Here is a 17,448-nt window from a genome sequence, read left to right on the forward strand (position 1 = left end):
AATAATTTAATGTCCATTCCGTTGATTTCCTATGCATTTAATTATTATTAGGTTGACGACGATACCTAACGAGGCTAAATAGACAATATTTGCTAGTATGGATTTGGGCTCACCAGGAGGTGGCATGCCAGTGAGGACACTGAGTCCCTGTGGATTGTGAGATTTTACATCGGTTGGAGAGGGGAACGAAACATTCTTTTTAGGGTGTGGAAGCCTTTATCTAAAAAACATGTTTTAAAATCGTGAGAATGACAACGATGTGTAACGGGCCAAAGCTGACAGTATCTGCTAGCGATTGATTCGATTGTTACAAATGAGGACATCCAATAAAATTGGGACGATATAGAGAAGATTAGCATGAGTCTGCATCAGGATGACACATATAAATCGAGAATGGTATCAGAGTCAAGACACTGAGAGGTGTGTTAGCGAGAACGCTAGGCCCCCATTGCAAGAATGACATGCACAAATCGAAACAACGAGAGGTGTGCCGATCCTACATCGGTTGGAGAGAAGAACAAAACATTTATTGTAAGGGTATGAAAACTTTTCCATAACAGACACGTTTTAAAATCGTAAAGCTGATAGTGATACATAAGGTAAAATTTGATTCTTTTTCTGAAAAAGAAAGGAGCAATATTCCCGGAGTGAACTGACTCTCGAGTAGACCGTCTTCTTATGCCAAAAGAGGAAAAGAAAATACAAAAATAATTGTTTTTGTCGCAAAATTATATGTCCGGGGAATACTATACTCTTATATTATATTCTCTAAGCCAATTACCATCAAAAATTAAATGTACAATACATTTAATTAATCTTATATTATAAGGTTTAGTGTCACGCTCTTTCTCGTAATTGCCAAACAAACCGCCAAAAAGACCATGCCCATCCAATAATAAGGTGCCACGTCAACTCATATTGGAATCGTAGTTTAATTTAAAAGAATAGTTTATATTCCATTTGGGGTATTAAAAAAATCCACAATTTCTTGGATTTGCTGTAAAACTTTGGGAACTGATACGGTGTGAATTTCGTGATACATGATGAGCCAGAGGCGTGATCTGAACCGTCTGATGTAATGTCATAATAAAGAGAGCCACGTGGACTTGTTTGTATGGTTGTTTCCATGTACTGCGCCGCACATTAGTATTTCTGGTGTATATAAAATGGTGCAATAATGGCCGGGAGATCAACGGGAGAATCCTGACCGGAAGCCAATGCCAATGATTCGTGGCTTTCTTTGATTCTCATAATTCGTCAATGGAACCGGCGGATTTATGTTAGGGTTTGTGACTCTGATTTGAATCTTTTGGTTTCGTTAATGATTTATTGAACAGTCACTTACACTTAGTAGAATGCTTTTGTTTTCGTTTAAATGGTGAATTGTTTGGTTTCGATACTGTTCTAACTGGATAATTCGTAGTTCAGTTACTAGCAGAAGTTAATTAGGAAATTTTTTGCATTGGTGTTGCTGTTCTTTCTCCGATTTGGAATCCTGAGGGTATCATTCTCGTTTGATCTTTGGATCTGTGGTTCTTGCTTCTTACCTACTCTTTTCTAATGTCGCCACCGACGAGATTGCATTCACATAAATCTCGCTTTTCGGATTTTTCTCCGAGTTCAAAATTTAAGCATCACAACTGTTTTCTTTATCATCTCATTGGATGGCGAACTTTTTGGAAATGGATCTGAGACGTATTGGTTCAAGATCTGTGCAATCTATGCCCGCATTCATTTAGCATTACCTCAAATCGGTCCGGCGGTTTCACTCTCGCGATGAAGAGTACGGTCCGTCCGGTGTTCAGTGTGTTGCTGTTCATCTCATTTGTTGTGCCTCTCATCTGCCGCCTCATCTTCCGCCGCGGCCTCAGCTCTTTCGAGCTGGAAACTTATGTAATCGGTTCGAGACCACCAGCATTCGTGTTCAATTCCACACTGCTGAAATTTGCTTCGGTTGATTTGGGAGAGAGACAGTCGAAGCGAGATATAGATCAATTATTGGAGGCGAACTTTGGTGGCCCGAGGGCGTACAGGACTTATGCTACATGGCGAAGATTCAATCATTATGACAAGAAAGCGAGGCCCTCGAATAGCTTTCCAGTAACGTTCCGCTCGCCGGCCTTTTACCGACATTGGTTGGATTTCAGGCGGTCATTGAGTAGCTGGGTGAGAAAGAAACAGCTCACGACGGAGATTATGCCGGAACTGGTAAGACTCATCAAAGCCCCAATTGACAGGCAGAATGGCTTTGTCGGTTCAGATAAAAAGTATTCCGCTTGTGCCGTCGTGGGGAACAGTGGAATCTTATTGAACAGTGCTTATGGGAAGCTGATTGACAGCCACGAGATTGTTATTCGATTGAACAACGCAAGAACAGATAATCATGAGAGCAAAGTTGGCTCTAAAACCAACATTTCTTTCATCAATAGCAACATCTTACACCTTTGTGCCGGAAGAGAAGGGTGTTTCTGCCACCCCTATGGGCCAAACGTGCCGACAATCATGTACATTTGTCAACCTGTACATTTCATGGACTACACTATCTGCAACAAATCCCACAAATCTCCGCTGCTGATTACTGATCCGAATTTTGATGCTCTGTGCTCTAGGATTGTGAAATATTACTCTGTCAAACGCTTTATGGAGGTGACAGGGAAGTCGATGGAAGAATGGAGCTCAGCCCACGAAGGTCCTTTATTCCACTATTCTTCTGGTATGCAAGCCGTCATGTTGGCCATAGGAATTTGCGACAAAGTTAGTATATTTGGATTTGGGAAATCGCCTTCAGCAAAGCATCATTATCACACAAACCAGAAGAATGAATTAGGGCTGCATGATTATGAGGCAGAGTATGATTTTTATTACGATTTGATTGCTAGGCCACAGAGAATACCTTTCTTGTCGGACAAGTTCAAGGTACCTCTCACGGTTTTATATAAGTGAATTCGATCTTGTCGTTGTTGATTAGATAACTTGCTTCATTCTTTGTTGGTGTATAGTTGTTCGTTTAGGCTGTCCTATGACTGATCTCAAAGGAAACATTTTATTTTGGTGCATGATTTACAACTTGTAACATTTTTGAGCGAGAATGATTTCGAATTTACACCAACCATGAATAGATGTGAAGAATTGAGTATAGCAATATTAATACCCACGCACATTTATAGGAAGGGGAGGGATCAGGGAAATTTACTCGAATGTTGAACACTATAGCTTTGTAACACCAAAACTTGGTGACCTTGGCCTATAACATCATACTGTCGTGCAGACTTCCTAATTGAAACTAAGCTGAGCTAAGAAAGACGATGGAAAAGGCACCACAGAAACTGAAGCACTACAACAGGTTAGAGATGATTATATTTACATTGTGATGTGATCAACTCTCCGTACAAAAAAGGCACAAAAGGGACAGTAGAGATATATGCAGGGCATGCTTCGACATCTGCTTCAATTTCCCTTCATTCCTTCGTGTCCATCACCACCTCTTTCTCCTCGTACTTCACCCTCACCAAGAACCTTATACTCGCCTGCATGGTATAGGAACCAAAAAAGGGGTTTGATTTACCATATGTTTGCATGGATTATTTGAGACTTGCCATATTAGAAAACATATCATTCGAGGAAAATAAATTACCAGTTCATAGGACACATACCTGCTTGGTATCGTAGACAGAATACTCATTGTATTCAAGAGGGCTATCTTTGTGCTCTGAAGCGATCAAAGTGCCACATGGAACTCTAATATCATCCTTCCAAACAAAGTGTTCTGATTCGTCTGTCTTCTTCCTACCCAATGCTTTCACTCCCATCTTCTTCTCCTCTAATGATTTTGTGTCCTGTCCCAACCACTTGTTAGTTAATTCAACCTTCACCAGAACTGTACAAAGACGCCAGAAATTCAAGTTCATAGGTTACCTCAGGTGGGCTTGTTCTCTCTATTATCTCTTCCCCGAGAGAAACAATAGCCAGGACCAAAAAACCTTCTGGCCTGTCTACGGCGGTTAAACCGTATCTAGCTGCCTCTGCCGCAGCATCACAGCACACAATTGCTCGGCCGAACTGCAAAGCAAAACGATAATCCATATTGAGGTTCGTTTTGATGTTTAAAAGAAAATATTACAATGTTCCAATTGCCTAGTACCATGTAACCCGGGACTGGAAGAGAGCATATTGCTGGCAAGAAGCCTTTGTGCAAATGCCTCAAGAGATTCGAACTCCGGGTGCCTATCAAGAAAGTAGGAAATTTAGATGGAAACAATTAACGCTGAAGTGAGGGTAAGTAATAGGATTCAGCCAACCCACCACACCACAAGAGGACTTTATTTGGTAGCTTCTTTATCTCTTCGTAGCTGGGGAGAGCTGCTGATTCTACAGAAAAAATGTTGTCAACACTCGCTCCATATTCCTGGAAAACACATTCAAACCACGAACTTCAATAATCAAGATTCTCTGAATTATGTTGTCGAGTATTCAATTGAACATCAATTCTTACAATATCTCCAACTTTCACAGGCTCGTACGTTTTCTCTAGATAGTTCACAATCATTTTATAGTCATCTGAATCCTTCTCCAGAAGGGAAATAGAACCACCCAGTTTCTTATATCGATCCGAGAGTGGGTCGTCAATGGTAGACCCACTCATGTCACCAATAAGATGCGAAGCCACTGTTATATCTCGAACGCTTTCCAACACAGCCGCAGCCTGGATAATTAAGCTGCTAAGATAACATGAACCAAAAAGAAAAGGAAGTTTGCAACCAATAGTAGAAAGGTCCTAATTGGGGCATACATGTTCTGCAATTTCTTGATAGTCCTTGAAGATCAAAGGTCTGGTAGAGTGCATGAGAGAGAACCATCTATTACTGTAATCTGTCCAAACAGCTTCAGCCTTAAGTCCCGTCTCTTTCATTGATTTTACTTTCTCTATGAATTCCAGAAGGACCTCTTCGCCTGCGAAAGAGTTTTCCTCTTTACACTGAGCAGAAAAACAAAAACAAGAGGAGAAAAGAGAAGGGGCCAATAGGGCTTACATCTCTTCAAGTGAAGATTAGAAAGCATTCCCATTGGGAATTCCGGAGGGTCGTGTCCCATCTCCATAAGAGCATACCTGGGGTTGAAGGACAAAGGTGTAAGATCTCATGGCGCAGGAAGGGAAAGCGTTTTATAGAGAGGTCTTACTTGTAAATCTCTTGGCTGCACAAAACCTTCATAAAGTTGCCAACCACTGGCTCAAGCTTGCTGTGAACAGATGCGATTCCTAGCTGCCGAAGACCAAGCCCTCCATGTCTCACATCCACACCATCATCCTATAAAGTATAACCATTGCCATAAACAAGGAAAAAAAATCAAATATCATGTGCCAGACGAACTCATGAACAAATGACTGAAAAACTAGGATTATACCATATCGATGGGATAGAAAGACAATCGTTTCTTCTCAAACTTCTTCTCCCTTTCCCATGGCTCGAATTCATTTCCAGTTATTTCCTCGAACAGCCGCACAAACTCCTTTATAGCATTTTCCTCGTTTTCCCATTCCTCCAGCCTTTCCTGTGCGTTGGGATCATCGCCAACTTTTCCTTTCTTATAGAACAGATGCAATTTCTTATCAGGTACTTTGATCAGTTGAGTAATACAATACCTACAACAATAGCTCGTGAATTAGAATCAGCTCGGAAAAAATTAATGAATAAGAACTTTCTGGGTAGAAGTTCGGTATGCTACTCATTAAGTCCTCGGCCTTGATCGCAAAGCGAAAAGGCGCAATTGTACAAGATCCCATCCTTTTCAAATATCTCTCCACCTTGTTCTTGTAATTTGGTATCCTTGTAAACCCCTCTCTTTCCATATAATTTGAGCTGCAGAACACACGTGAAAGTAACCGGTAAGAACTCTAAATATTAATCTACAGTATGTTCAAAATGATATTCGTACTTCAGCTGTGAGGGATTCAAGTGCCTCTTCAGATGGATCTTGTTTGTCCCAAGGGGTCCCTTTGCCTTCGACAGTGAGATCTGTTACAATATCATAAGCTTCCAGTGGTTGAGCTTCTTGCTTCTCAATGCTATCAAGCAGCCAAGCTTCTCGAACGACCCGTATTCCTCTTTCACTGGAAAAGAGAACATTATAAGCCATGAAATTTGAAAACCAAACAGCCCTGAAACTGCATGTATCTTGGATAGAAGGAAAGAAACGCACACTGCTTCTGCAACTTTGGAAGATCCGCCACGTTCTCTCTCGGCAGGAGAGACAACCAAACAACTGACACCTGCAAAGATTTGTTCATTAAAACCGCAACCAATTACAGTGAGGGAACAGAATCAAGGACTTGATGAGAACAAAGAGAATGTACCTATAACGGAATTGTTAACAGTCCCTCCATGCTTCTCAATTTCTTTTCTCCAGTAATGCTGAGTTAATAGTCATTGCAAACTTGTTAGCCATCACTATAAAAACTTGTGCCATGCTAGTCAATCCCAACCCATCGACTTACATGAGTTCTCGAAAGACGACCAGAGAGTGAAATTGTCATTCCTGAGAAGGGTTTATCTGATTGGCCAAGATTTCTCTTAGGACGTTGACCTGGATTTTGATACTTCTTTATCAACTACACCATAAACAAACAGAGTTCAACTAAGAAAATTGTTGGTACGATGATGTCTGGCTATCTAGAAAAAGAAGAAACAAGTGCAGGAAATGGAGTGTTACATCTGAAATGGGAGAATTCAAGACTGATTCTGGTAACTTATTGGTTTCATTTTTCCTAGGTGGATCCTTGGTTTTGAAGGTACAAGTAGACCATTCACTTAGAAATCCATTGCAGGCATAGCGTTTCCCATCAAATACCAGGTTGCCACTACAGACTGGGCAACCTTCTAGCGCACCATAGAACAGCAAGTCTTGACTGCCAATGTGAGATCAACTCAGCAAACGATACACGAAAAGAATGATTCACTGATATAAAGAAAAGCCTATGCTGCAGTTGTTTATATTAATGGTAGTACCATTTAGAAGCAACCTCATAGTCAGGGCCAGTGGAGTCTTGGTCATTCATTTGCAGAATCTCCTTCATTTGATCAATGGATAGACTCTCTCTTGTAGCTTTACAGAACGATTCAAACTCGTCTGCAAGATCGGATTCGGATTTGCAATTCAGGCGTCCATTTTCGTCTTCAGACTTTACTTTCTTAGGTGATTGTTCATTTTCATGTGTCTTGCTCTCTGCCTTTTGTTTCCTTGTCATTATCTTTTCTTCTTCACCAGAACCATGAGAGTGAGAATGGGATCTCTTTTCATGAACCTTCAAAATTTGTACAGAAATTAGCTCTACCATTTCCATCTCTACAAGCTAATATTTTCTTGAACTGTTCTGACATTTCTTTTATGAACTTTCAATTGTGTTCTTTCTGTACTTGCAGAAACACCATTTTTGCATCAGGTGGACTTCTCAAAGGATTTGGCCGACAGCTTAATGGAATTTACAGGTACCAATGTTAGTTGTTATTTTGATTTGAACTTCTACTAGTTCTTAGTTAGATGATTAAGCTGGAAAACACAAGACAGACGCATAAACATCAGAAGAACACTGATTTGGTTAAATGAGTAGCAAACCCATGAAATATTAATGCTAGAGATTCATAGAAACGAATGAAAGCGCATCTGAGTACATAATATAGAAGCTAAGAGGATCAAACCTTCATCTTTCAGTTTTTCTCTCTGTTTTGAATGAACACAGATGAGAGAGCAGCAAAAATAAAGCACTCCCCAACAAAGAAGGCAGTGAAAGGCAAAGCAATCAGATCCAAGTTTGAAGCTTCAAGCACTAAAGTTTAAGGTTTGGAAAATAGCTGAAAGAGAGACCATTCCATGGATTTCCTTTAACGTTGCATAACTTTGTGATAGTGACAACTTCCGAGAGAGACACGTCCGTGCTTGTTCTTGACTTCTCTGTCAAACTAGTAGAATTCCATGTGTTATGGAGCACCAAAGTGAATACCACGTGTCCGATTGGATGCCTTTTGAAAGCCTTAGCTATTGACAGGTAGTGGAATGTAAACTGAGTTTTGTTTCTCTGTCTCTTCTGTAATACCTGCAAATTAATTTAGGATGGAACGCCCAAGCCTACCGCTAGTAGATATTGCCATTTTTCGAGTTTTTCTTCCGAACTTTTCCTCAACGTTTTTAAAACGCGTTTGTTAGGAAGCCACACTCTTATAAAGAATGCTTTGTTTTCTTCCCAACCGAGGTGGGATCTCACAATCCACCCCCTTCAGGGCCGATGCTGACACTCGTTCCCTTCTCCAATCGATGTAAGATCCCTATTCTACCCCCTTTCGGGACTCGTGTCCACCCCTCTTCGAGACTTAACCTCCTCACTAGTAGATGCGTTTTACAAACTTTGATGAAAAACTCGAAAGAAAAAACTCAACAAGGACAATATTTATTAGGGATGGGCTTGAGTGCGTAACCGCACATACTGAACATCACAATCACAAGTAGAACCTCCAACATTGAAAATGTTGAATCAAATGTGTATCTACCTCCCTATTCTACCCCTTTTTGGGACTCGTGTCCACCCCTCTTCGAGGTTCAACCTCCTCACTAATAGATGCGTTTTATAAACTTTGATGAAAAATTCAAAAGAAAAAACTCAAAAAGGACAACATCTATTAGCGGTAGGTTTGAGTGTGTGTTTGAGTGTGTGGCCGAACATACTGAACATCACAATCACAATCACAAGTAGAACCTCCAACATTGAAAATGTTGAATCAAATGTGTATCTACCTTTCTTATGTAATGAAATCACAAGTGTTTCAGACACAACCATTACCTATAATTATAATATATGGTGTTTCAGACAAAACCGTTCCTTGCTGTAAAATAGTGTCTCGGCCAAACCCATTACTTGCTGTAAAATTTTCAGCATTTACACATAAAACTTTCCTCAATGCCGATAAAATAGATACTCTTCCCCCTCTTCACCAATCCATGCTTGCTGCCCTCCTCATTGTCATCAACCTCTCTGTTGGCTTCTGTCTCTTTTCCAGCTCCTTCCTCTGCATCATCTGCAACACAACACAATAATCTCATACCTAAAAGCTTCATAAAACCGACTCGAAAAATCTCAAAAAAATCGACTCGAATTGCTTGCCTCTTTCTGTCTATCCATTTCAGATTCAATCTGCATATTTGATGTTATTAAGATCAGGAAATGAAAGTCAAGAGAATGAGTGTAATAACGCATGTTGAATGTTGCTAGAAAAAGAAAACTTCACCAGTGTTTGCTTTAGTTTTACATTCTCTTCTTTCAGCTGATTCAGTTCTGCTTCCAACTCCACTGTGTATGCCTGCAATCAACGATCATGACTCTAGTTAGTTCATTATATATTAACAATCTCTTACAGTTTGCTCTATGTATCAGTGAATCATGATGATTAGACAAGCATGAGAACCTGTTTTCTAGCCCGAGATCGAGCAGCTGACTCCCGATTCTTGATCATCCTATGCTGCCTCCGCTGCACCACAAATTCTGGGGACCTATTAATGATCCTCTTCTTTCTGCTATGCTCACCCCAATCAGTCAAGCTTTGAGATATCTGAATTGAGCTGTTATCAGATGGCTCCACACCAACTGATGGGGTAAGCATTTGGTTAGTTGAAAAGAAATTCCCAGGAAAGTTCATAGCAGCATTCTGATGATTATGATAAGACATGTTCTGCCCCAAGTTTCCCCCCATCCCTAACCCCAAATCCACCATCGAGCATGGCAGCTGCTTCATTGAAGAAGATGATGATTCTTGAACCATTCCAGCTTTCACCAAGAAATCCTCCAATGTCCGTTCTCCTAAACCCTGCTGGCTGTAGCATGGATTCTGCTGAATGTTCATGAACTTCTGCCATTGTGGGTATGTTTGTTCTGCTGAGGCTTGGTGAGGCAGGGTTAGCCTTGAATTATTAGTATTGGCAGCCATGAAAGGGAGATTTTGAGGTTCCTTTAATTCATTGGTTTGTGAGTGAATTTGGTTTTGAGTTCCTTCAACATTCCAGAGATTGGAAAGTATCTCATCCATGCCTAAACACCCAAAATTCTTCCCACTTTTGTACTGAATTTCATCAACTGGTATAGGTAAAATGGAGTTGTTTTTGTTCAGTGAAGACAAGAAATTGTCACTTAAAACTCCATTTGATGGCGGCTGTGCTGCTGCTCCTGCTACTGCTGCTGCTTCTGGCATCATTTGCCCAATCGCCATATTTTCAATTCCTGAATTCTCCATTTCTCAAACATGAAACCAAAATACTCTGTTTGGATGCCTAGAAAATCACCAAGAAAATTCTTCCCTCCAGATTCCCTGTTGAGCAGTGAGTGAAATCAAAAGCTAAGAAAACAGACCCATTTCAAGGAAGAAATCAAATCCAACAGCGAAAGTAAAACCAAACAATGATGAACAGATTCAAACTGAAACAGAGACCCAATTCAAAGCTTGCATGCAAAGCTTGACCCACAAATCATCATAGAAAATTGTTCCAAAACAGAAACAGAGTTTCAAAGCGATGGATGTGATGTTACCTTTGAGAACAAACAGTAGGAGTTGCAGAGAAATGGATCAAAAATTCTGAAAATTGCTAAACAAAAAAAACAAAAAAAAGAATCAGAGGAGGATGAAGAGGAAGAGAGAAGCATATAAATAAACAAAGAGACTTGTGTTGTTTATATAAGGAAGTAGGATTTAATTTTAGGTACGTTTCGGCGCCCGGTGTTAGTAAACGGTATGAATCAAGGTATCTCAATCAAACAAAAATTTAAAAAAAAAAAAAATATAATTTTCATAGTTCAAACCTATAATCGGCAAGTTTAAAGTAAATAAAAGTATCTTCTACTCAAAATTTATAACCATCTAAAAATAAATAATTACAACTTACTTGAATTGATAATTATAATTATTTATTTTTGTGACATCGAAATCGAAATGAAATCGAAATTAAAAAAAATTAGTGGAATTAATTTCTAAGAATTTTTTTATTAAAAAAATATAAAAAAGTCTTGATAAATTTAATAATAATATATTGTTGAAAATAAATTTTAAAAATTTAAATAGTATTCTACATATATATATATATATTATTTTAATTGAAATTATAGCAACGTGACGATTCTCTGACCATTTTTTTATATTCCTTTTATTGAAAAATAACAAATAAAGTTTTTTTTTTTGTTCGACACGTGGAATCCAACATGCAACGGTTTTGCCTCAGCTGAGAGGGTAAACAAATTCCGAAGTACGAGGGCAAGAAGGACAAAGTCAGTTACCATCCTTTAATTTCAGCCGTTGGATTTGAATTCAAGTTCATGAGGGCGCACGCACATGATTGGCAGGCGAGGTATGAGATCAAATCTGCTGCGGCCAAAACCACACGAACTCGATGAATCCGACCAATACCATTCTTACGGTCTGACAGTGACTCTCTGACATTGATTGTTTTGAGAATCTGTAACGTAACTTCAGGAGAAAAGTGTTTCCGTTACAACTTTTCCACCCGTTGACTTTCATTTGTCGGTTTTTTATTATTTATATTTTTTAATTTTAAAAAGTTAAAAAAAAAAAAAAATACTTATAAGTGAAATAAAATTATACCATTTTTCATCCCAAATTTATTATTATATATTTTTTAATGTTTTTATTTTTATTATTTATAAAACAAATATATATGGTAACTTTTTAAAGTTGATATGATATTATCCCCTAATAATTTTCCCAAAACATCTCATGTTAATAGAAATAGTGGTCACCAACCTTATTTCACGAGCTCTTGAACAAAGTATACGATTTGTTCGACATCTATTAGAACTACACGTTCAAATCTCACAACTCGTTTACTCGATATTTGAGGATTCTATTGATATGTTTAAGTTAAGAACTGACTATGATACTGTCAAAAACAATGATTCTTTTAATTGACTGAGCAGAATCTCGAGATTATATTATCTGTCAACGAGATATCTTTATTAGTTTCCAAAATTTAACTTGTTTCTTTCCGAAAAAAAGAATCATGCAAAAAGTAGATAACAAAATTCATAAATAAGAGCGGATTTATAAATTTAATTTTATTTTAAAAAATCATAATTTGAGTCCTAAATATATTAGACTAATATATCATTAACTATAGGGTTTTTATTATCTTTGTTTTTTTTTTTATTATTATTATCTTATAAAAATAATTATTTAGGTTAAAAATTTTACCACTCGAACCATTGTTGAATTTAAAAAAATGTCTCAACCCACCACTGAGGAAGCCGGTGAACTATTTGAATGTTTGCCTAAAAACCACACTGTTTCGTTAGTTTAGTGTAAGCTCGTTGACAATTTTGGTTACCTTGACTTTGCGTTCTTATGAACTTTAATAATTTTCGTATAAAACATTTGAATGAAGACAAAATATGCTAAAAATCTCATATTGATTTGTCGGAATGGTCTTCAATAGCTCACATGGTCATGTTGCAAGAGAATGTTGGAGCCATTGACTCTCGAATCTAGATTCTAAATTCTGGGTATGAAGCGTTTCATAAAACGTTGTAACACGTAATTTTGAGATATAAAAAATGTAATAACCCGATGAACAAAGTCTCGAAGATTGGAGAGTTTATCCATGGCTAAGACGATGTTGTCTATACTGTGGATGACTGGCCGGTCGACGATGGTCTCCGTCAAGGACTAGTGGAGTTGGTCGACGCCTTGGGTTAAAGCATCCTTAGCCTCCTTCGACGAATGTTGTACCTTGTAAACTTCCATTACTTGTTGTTCGCTTATTGGGTCCAATTGTGACATTAAAATGTAGCATAAATTAATAAAAATATCTACAAATTTTGTATTTTTATCGATATATATGGTTATTTTCAATTAGTAACGGTCCGCTTATTTTATTATTATTACTTTTCTAGACATGGAAATTAGGTTAAAAGTTATAGCGTTTTAGAAAATTTTAATGCATAATAATTATAAGATTAAAAAAAAAATTCAGGCTTATTTTCATAACCATTTGAATTGGGTTGGATAATTATGTGATCATCGTCTTGTCATGTAGGTCAAAGTCTCTCATATATAACGTTGCATCTCATCTTCTGCTTCAGATTCTCAACAATATAGTTCATGTATCATAATATCATCTCCAATCCCAAGTCGTCATCGACCCTCACTACTCGCTCAGGCACCTATCAAGAATCGATCGTATGAGTCAAATAGTCTAGGACATCCCGAACATTCGTTCGTCTGTGTTCCATCGAGGCATGTACCCTCCTCTTCTTTGATTCTGAAAGATTCTATTGACATGACTAAATTAAAAAAAAATATACGACAGAAAGAAAAAAGTAAACCACCCCACCCAAATCAATTGCATCAATCACCCCACAAAATAAATAAATAAAAATAAATAAATAATAAATTAACTCATCCAATCACCATTCAAATATCAACGAAAATTATATTTTTTAATTAAAAAAAAAAGGAACCTTTTGATGACGTGTACACTAACTCCACACACAACGCTTCTATTTAATTATTGTTTCTCAGTTCCAATGTTCACTAAATCAGTGAAAATGGTTCCACCAAATTGCTCCGATTCCGAACCCAACACCCCTGCAGCCGCCGCCCTTGGTGGCTCGGCCGCGGATTCCGGAGGAGGTGGCCGGGAAAGTGATGGTGCCGGAGAAATGGGGGAAAGAGGAGCTGCTAAAGGACTGGATTGACTACTCGGCGTTCGATAGAATCTTGACTGCCGGCAGAATTGCGTTGGCAAGGGCGTCGCTTGCGGCGGAGGGGCAGCGGAGCAGCCCCGATCCAGTTCACGGCCACAGTTAGGCTTGTCTCGTGAGTGATTTATTTACTTGGTTGTATTCGGGTTGAATTGAATTTTTTTTTTTACCTAGATTGAATTAGATGAATCATTTTTTAAACTATATGAAAAAAAAATTATCGTTACAAATTATATTAATAATAAAATATTATAAAATTCAAATATCAAATATTTACGAACTATAGTGGAACACTAATATACGTTACAATTTTTTTTTTTAATTATCGTAATAATTTTATAAGTAAAGTAAGGTCGGTTGTGCTACGAACAATATTTTCGAATGATCAGATTGACCCATTACATAATATAGTTTAAATTTTGTGTGCAAACATTATTATTTGATAATTATTTATGCCACGTGTTAGTTACGTATTATATGAGAATCTATTTAAGTTTAATTGCTTATTATAAAATTTTGAAAGTAAAATACATATAGTAGAAAAACGAGCCCATCAAGGCTCATGTTCAAGGCCCATTGGACAACAATTTGGGCCAATAATGGGCCCAATATGAACACGGTCGTACAGCCCGGCCCATGGTCGTGTTCGCAAAATTACGGTCCTCCTATCATAGGTTTATCACCGAGGCTTCTTTTTGGATCGCATCTCTTCGGTCTTCCATTATATATCTATTATCAGCTGCCGTCGAAAAACCCTAGCTTAGCTTCTTCTCATCAGGTACGCATCTACGCTCTTTCAAACTGAGATTTATTTTTGTCGAAACTGCTACTTAATTCTATTGTGCTGCGGCATTTTTTTTCGTCTTGTTTGTTCTTCCTTAATTTGAAATTCAGTTCTTGTTTATCTCTATCTTGTATTTTTTACTCGTGTGGTTGTTCGTATACTTCGTATTTTGATTAGGTTTGTTCCTTTTTTCTTCTTTTCAGTGAGTCTGTAGCTGCTCCTTGAAAAGAAAGGGTTCCGAAAATGAGGTATGTCGAACTGTTTTTCCTTATAGTTTATTTACTGTTCAGAATCTTCTTTTAGAACACGGTTTTGATTAGTGCTTCTGCTGCTGGTTATGTTAAATATGCCGTGGCTATAAATTTAGTTCGCGTTCTTTTCTCCTGGAAGATTTGGAAGTATGAAGTTGCATCGTAGGAATTTATATGCGTGGCTATAAATTTAGTTCGCATTCTTTTCTCCTGGAAGATTTGGAAGTATGCAGTTGCATCGTAGGAATTTATATGCAGTGGCTATAAATTTAGTTTGCTTTCTTTTCTGCTGGAAGATTTGGAATTATGAAGTTGCATCGAGGAATTTACTTGGGCTATATTTTGAAGAGTTCATGTTTCTACCAATTCTGGAGTTTGCAATACTTGTTCATACGTTTATACTAAATTGAAATTTTGTTTATTGGAGGCTTTGGTTTGTATCGTTTGCGTTACGTGTTTCTTTGAATTTACTGAATGTAGTTTTGCTTGTTTATATCTGCAGCAAACTTCAGAGTGAAGCGTTGAGAGAAGCCATTTCATCTATCTTTGGTGATAGCACTGAAAAGAAGCGCAACTTTACTGAGACTATTGAACTTCAGATTGGACTGAAGAACTATGATCCTCAGAAGGACAAGCGTTTCAGTGGATCAGTGAAGTTGCCCCATATCCCTCGCCCTAAGATGAAGCTTTGCATGCTTGGAGATGCTTTGCACGTTGAAGAGGTAGGCTTTATGTGCTCGTAACCTTTCCAGTTGTCTTGTACGGCTACTGTTGTCCTTGTTTTTTCTTCTGTGTGGAGAGACGACTCTTTATTTTTGGGTAATCTGATTTGGCTAGCTTGTCAACTCTAATAGTACTATTTTGTGTGAGGCTTGCTGTATTTTATGTCCCAATTCTACTAGCTACTGTGTTTAAGAATATATATGAAGTTTTCAACGGCAATTAGATCTGGATGATAAGCTTATAGTCGTTTCCATTTGTGTTTTATAGGCATGATGCTGATTTCTGTATGAGCATTGTTAGTGACTTCGTACTTGTTGTGGAAAACGATATACTTCGGCATTTCATGCATAGTAAATAGAAATTCCTAAACTGTTGCACGTCAGCTCTATTTGTTTACTAAAATGTGCGGATGCTTATTTTAGGCAGAGAAGATTGGTATGGATTATATGGATGTGGAAGGTTTGAAGAAGCTAAACAAGAACAAGAAGTTGGTGAAGAAACTTGCCAAGAAATATCATGCCTTTTTGGCTTCTGAAGCTGTTATCAAGCAAATTCCCCGTCTTCTGGGCCCTGGGCTCAACAAGGCAGGCAAGTGTTCTGAACTATTAGACATCTGGAATTTACCCTTTTGATCTTGTGGCTCAAGTTAGTAAGTTCTTGTTAGTTTTATCGTCGTGGTGATGCAAGCTAGTGGCATCTGAAAGGCTCTCGATAGACTGCATGTTTGTAAATTGAATTCCAATCTTCTCTTTAGAAAATGCTGTTTTGTTTCACACAGCTCACATAAGGAAGTCATATTTTCTTAGTTCTTACTAACATTGACATTTACGTTTTCGTTACAGGTAAGTTCCCTACCCTGGTTACTCACCAAGAATCCCTTGAGTCTAAAGTCAACGAGACAAAGGCAATGGTTAAATTTCAGCTGAAAAAGGTTCTTTGCATGGGTGTTGCCGTCGGTAACGTTGCCATGGAGGAGAAGCAAGTTTTTCAGAACGTTCAAATGAGTGTCAATTTCCTTGTTTCCTTGTTGAAAAAGAATTGGCAAAACGTAAGTCACTGGCATACTTTCCCCCCATGTCATTTTAGTTCTTTGATTATAATAGCACCTTCGTATTTTTATTAAAGAACATAGTAACACGTTTTCAAATGCTCTCCACATAATGAAACCTTGTCCTTGTATCGGCTTATGAGATTGGATGTTTTTTTCTTGTTCATCAGGTGAGATGCTTGTACCTGAAGAGTACTATGGGAAAGGCATATCGAGTCTTCTGAGAACTTTTCAAATTTTAGATAGTCCTGTTTGCTCTTTCGTTTAAGAACCAACCAGGTTGAGGTGAAATTCCATATTATGATTGGTAAAAGTTTTCCTGTTTATTTTTCTTTTATTTATTTTTTGTTTAGTACAACAAAACCACTAGCTGCACAATCCTTAACACTCATGATGGGAGTAATGTTTTCTTTTCTCCTTTTGTTCTCTTATGTTTTGTATACTTTTTTTTTCCAATTTATAATACGCCTATTTTGCTTAATTTCAATTATTCAATTACTAATTCAAACAGCTTATTTTAAATTAAAATTACGAAAATTTTCGATTTTGAACTTTACAGGATGCCTTAACCTTCTTTAAATAATTAAATCCTAATTTGCTTTTAAAATGTTGATATTTTAAAGATGAATTGTTTTGTGCTTTCGAAGATTTGACGTTTAAGATTCATTCATCCATCCGTTTGGCACCATTGTTTATGATTGTTTCAACGAATTGAATAATTTGAACAATTGATCTTTTGCATGTCCTTTGCCCTATCATGAATTGTTGACATTTTTTATGATCCTAAGAGGTTTTTCAAATCATAAGATATCTTTTTCGTTCGTATTTGCTTCTTTATTTCCATTTGGAGGGTAAGAAGGTTCATAAATTGTTTTTTTTTTTTTTTTTTTTTTTT

At 37.6% G+C, this 17,448-nt stretch overlaps 4 protein-coding genes and 1 non-coding gene across 7 annotated transcripts; 3 read left to right on the forward strand and 2 right to left on the reverse strand.

The window, feature by feature from the left end:
* The first annotated feature begins 306 nt into the window (after positions 1–306).
* On the forward strand, positions 307–409 carry LOC111491671. The gene has a single exon (XR_002719737.1). It is a non-coding gene; the product is annotated as a U6 spliceosomal RNA (small nuclear RNA).
* A 648-nt stretch (positions 410–1,057) lies between these two features.
* LOC111490743 (beta-1,6-galactosyltransferase GALT29A-like) lies at positions 1,058–9,522 on the forward strand. Of its 3 annotated transcripts, none has more exons than XM_023139329.1 (3): positions 1,058–2,916; positions 7,419–7,484; positions 9,422–9,522. In XM_023139329.1, exons 1-2 carry the CDS (start codon positions 1,777–1,779, stop codon positions 7,470–7,472), a joined length of 1,194 nt encoding a protein of 397 aa, XP_022995097.1. In that variant the 5' UTR covers positions 1,058–1,776; the 3' UTR covers positions 7,473–7,484; positions 9,422–9,522. The 3 variants fall into 3 exon arrangements, with proteins under 3 accessions (XP_022995097.1, XP_022995096.1, XP_022995098.1); XM_023139328.1 differs by lacking the exon at positions 9,422–9,522 and adding an exon at positions 7,736–7,746; XM_023139330.1 differs by lacking the exons at positions 7,419–7,484; positions 9,422–9,522 and adding an exon at positions 3,269–3,397 and having other exon boundaries at positions 1,060–2,916.
* Positions 3,189–7,785, reverse strand: LOC111490703 (poly [ADP-ribose] polymerase 3). Its single transcript, XM_023139257.1, has 18 exons — positions 7,695–7,785; positions 7,005–7,300; positions 6,709–6,904; positions 6,494–6,607; positions 6,353–6,410; positions 6,199–6,268; positions 5,935–6,109; positions 5,725–5,858; positions 5,404–5,641; positions 5,179–5,306; positions 5,031–5,107; positions 4,790–4,950; positions 4,493–4,702; positions 4,303–4,405; positions 4,142–4,224; positions 3,916–4,059; positions 3,654–3,836; positions 3,189–3,527 (listed from the first exon to the last, which is right to left on the reverse strand). Exons 1-18 carry the CDS (start codon positions 7,698–7,700, stop codon positions 3,459–3,461), a joined length of 2,445 nt encoding a protein of 814 aa, XP_022995025.1. The 5' UTR covers positions 7,701–7,785; the 3' UTR covers positions 3,189–3,458.
* On the reverse strand, positions 8,762–10,729 carry LOC111490752 (ABSCISIC ACID-INSENSITIVE 5-like protein 1). Its single transcript, XM_023139343.1, has 5 exons — positions 10,568–10,729; positions 9,453–10,349; positions 9,276–9,347; positions 9,152–9,181; positions 8,762–9,065 (listed from the first exon to the last, which is right to left on the reverse strand). Exons 2-5 carry the CDS (start codon positions 10,272–10,274, stop codon positions 8,979–8,981), a joined length of 1,011 nt encoding a protein of 336 aa, XP_022995111.1. The 5' UTR covers positions 10,275–10,349; positions 10,568–10,729; the 3' UTR covers positions 8,762–8,978.
* Positions 10,730–14,419: 3,690 nt separating this feature from the next.
* LOC111490772 (60S ribosomal protein L10a-like) lies at positions 14,420–16,975 on the forward strand. The gene is made up of 6 exons (XM_023139375.1): positions 14,420–14,525; positions 14,735–14,779; positions 15,285–15,504; positions 15,928–16,093; positions 16,348–16,553; positions 16,724–16,975. The coding sequence occupies exons 2-6, from the start codon at positions 14,775–14,777 to the stop codon at positions 16,775–16,777; spliced, it is 651 nt and encodes a 216-aa protein (XP_022995143.1). The 5' UTR covers positions 14,420–14,525; positions 14,735–14,774; the 3' UTR covers positions 16,778–16,975.
* Positions 16,976–17,448: the final 473 nt, after the last annotated feature.

The sequence above is a fragment of the Cucurbita maxima genome, unplaced genomic scaffold (assembly GCF_002738345.1).
Source record: "Cucurbita maxima cultivar Rimu unplaced genomic scaffold, Cmax_1.0 Cma_Scf00016, whole genome shotgun sequence".
Taxonomy (NCBI): Eukaryota; Viridiplantae; Streptophyta; class Magnoliopsida; order Cucurbitales; family Cucurbitaceae; genus Cucurbita; species Cucurbita maxima.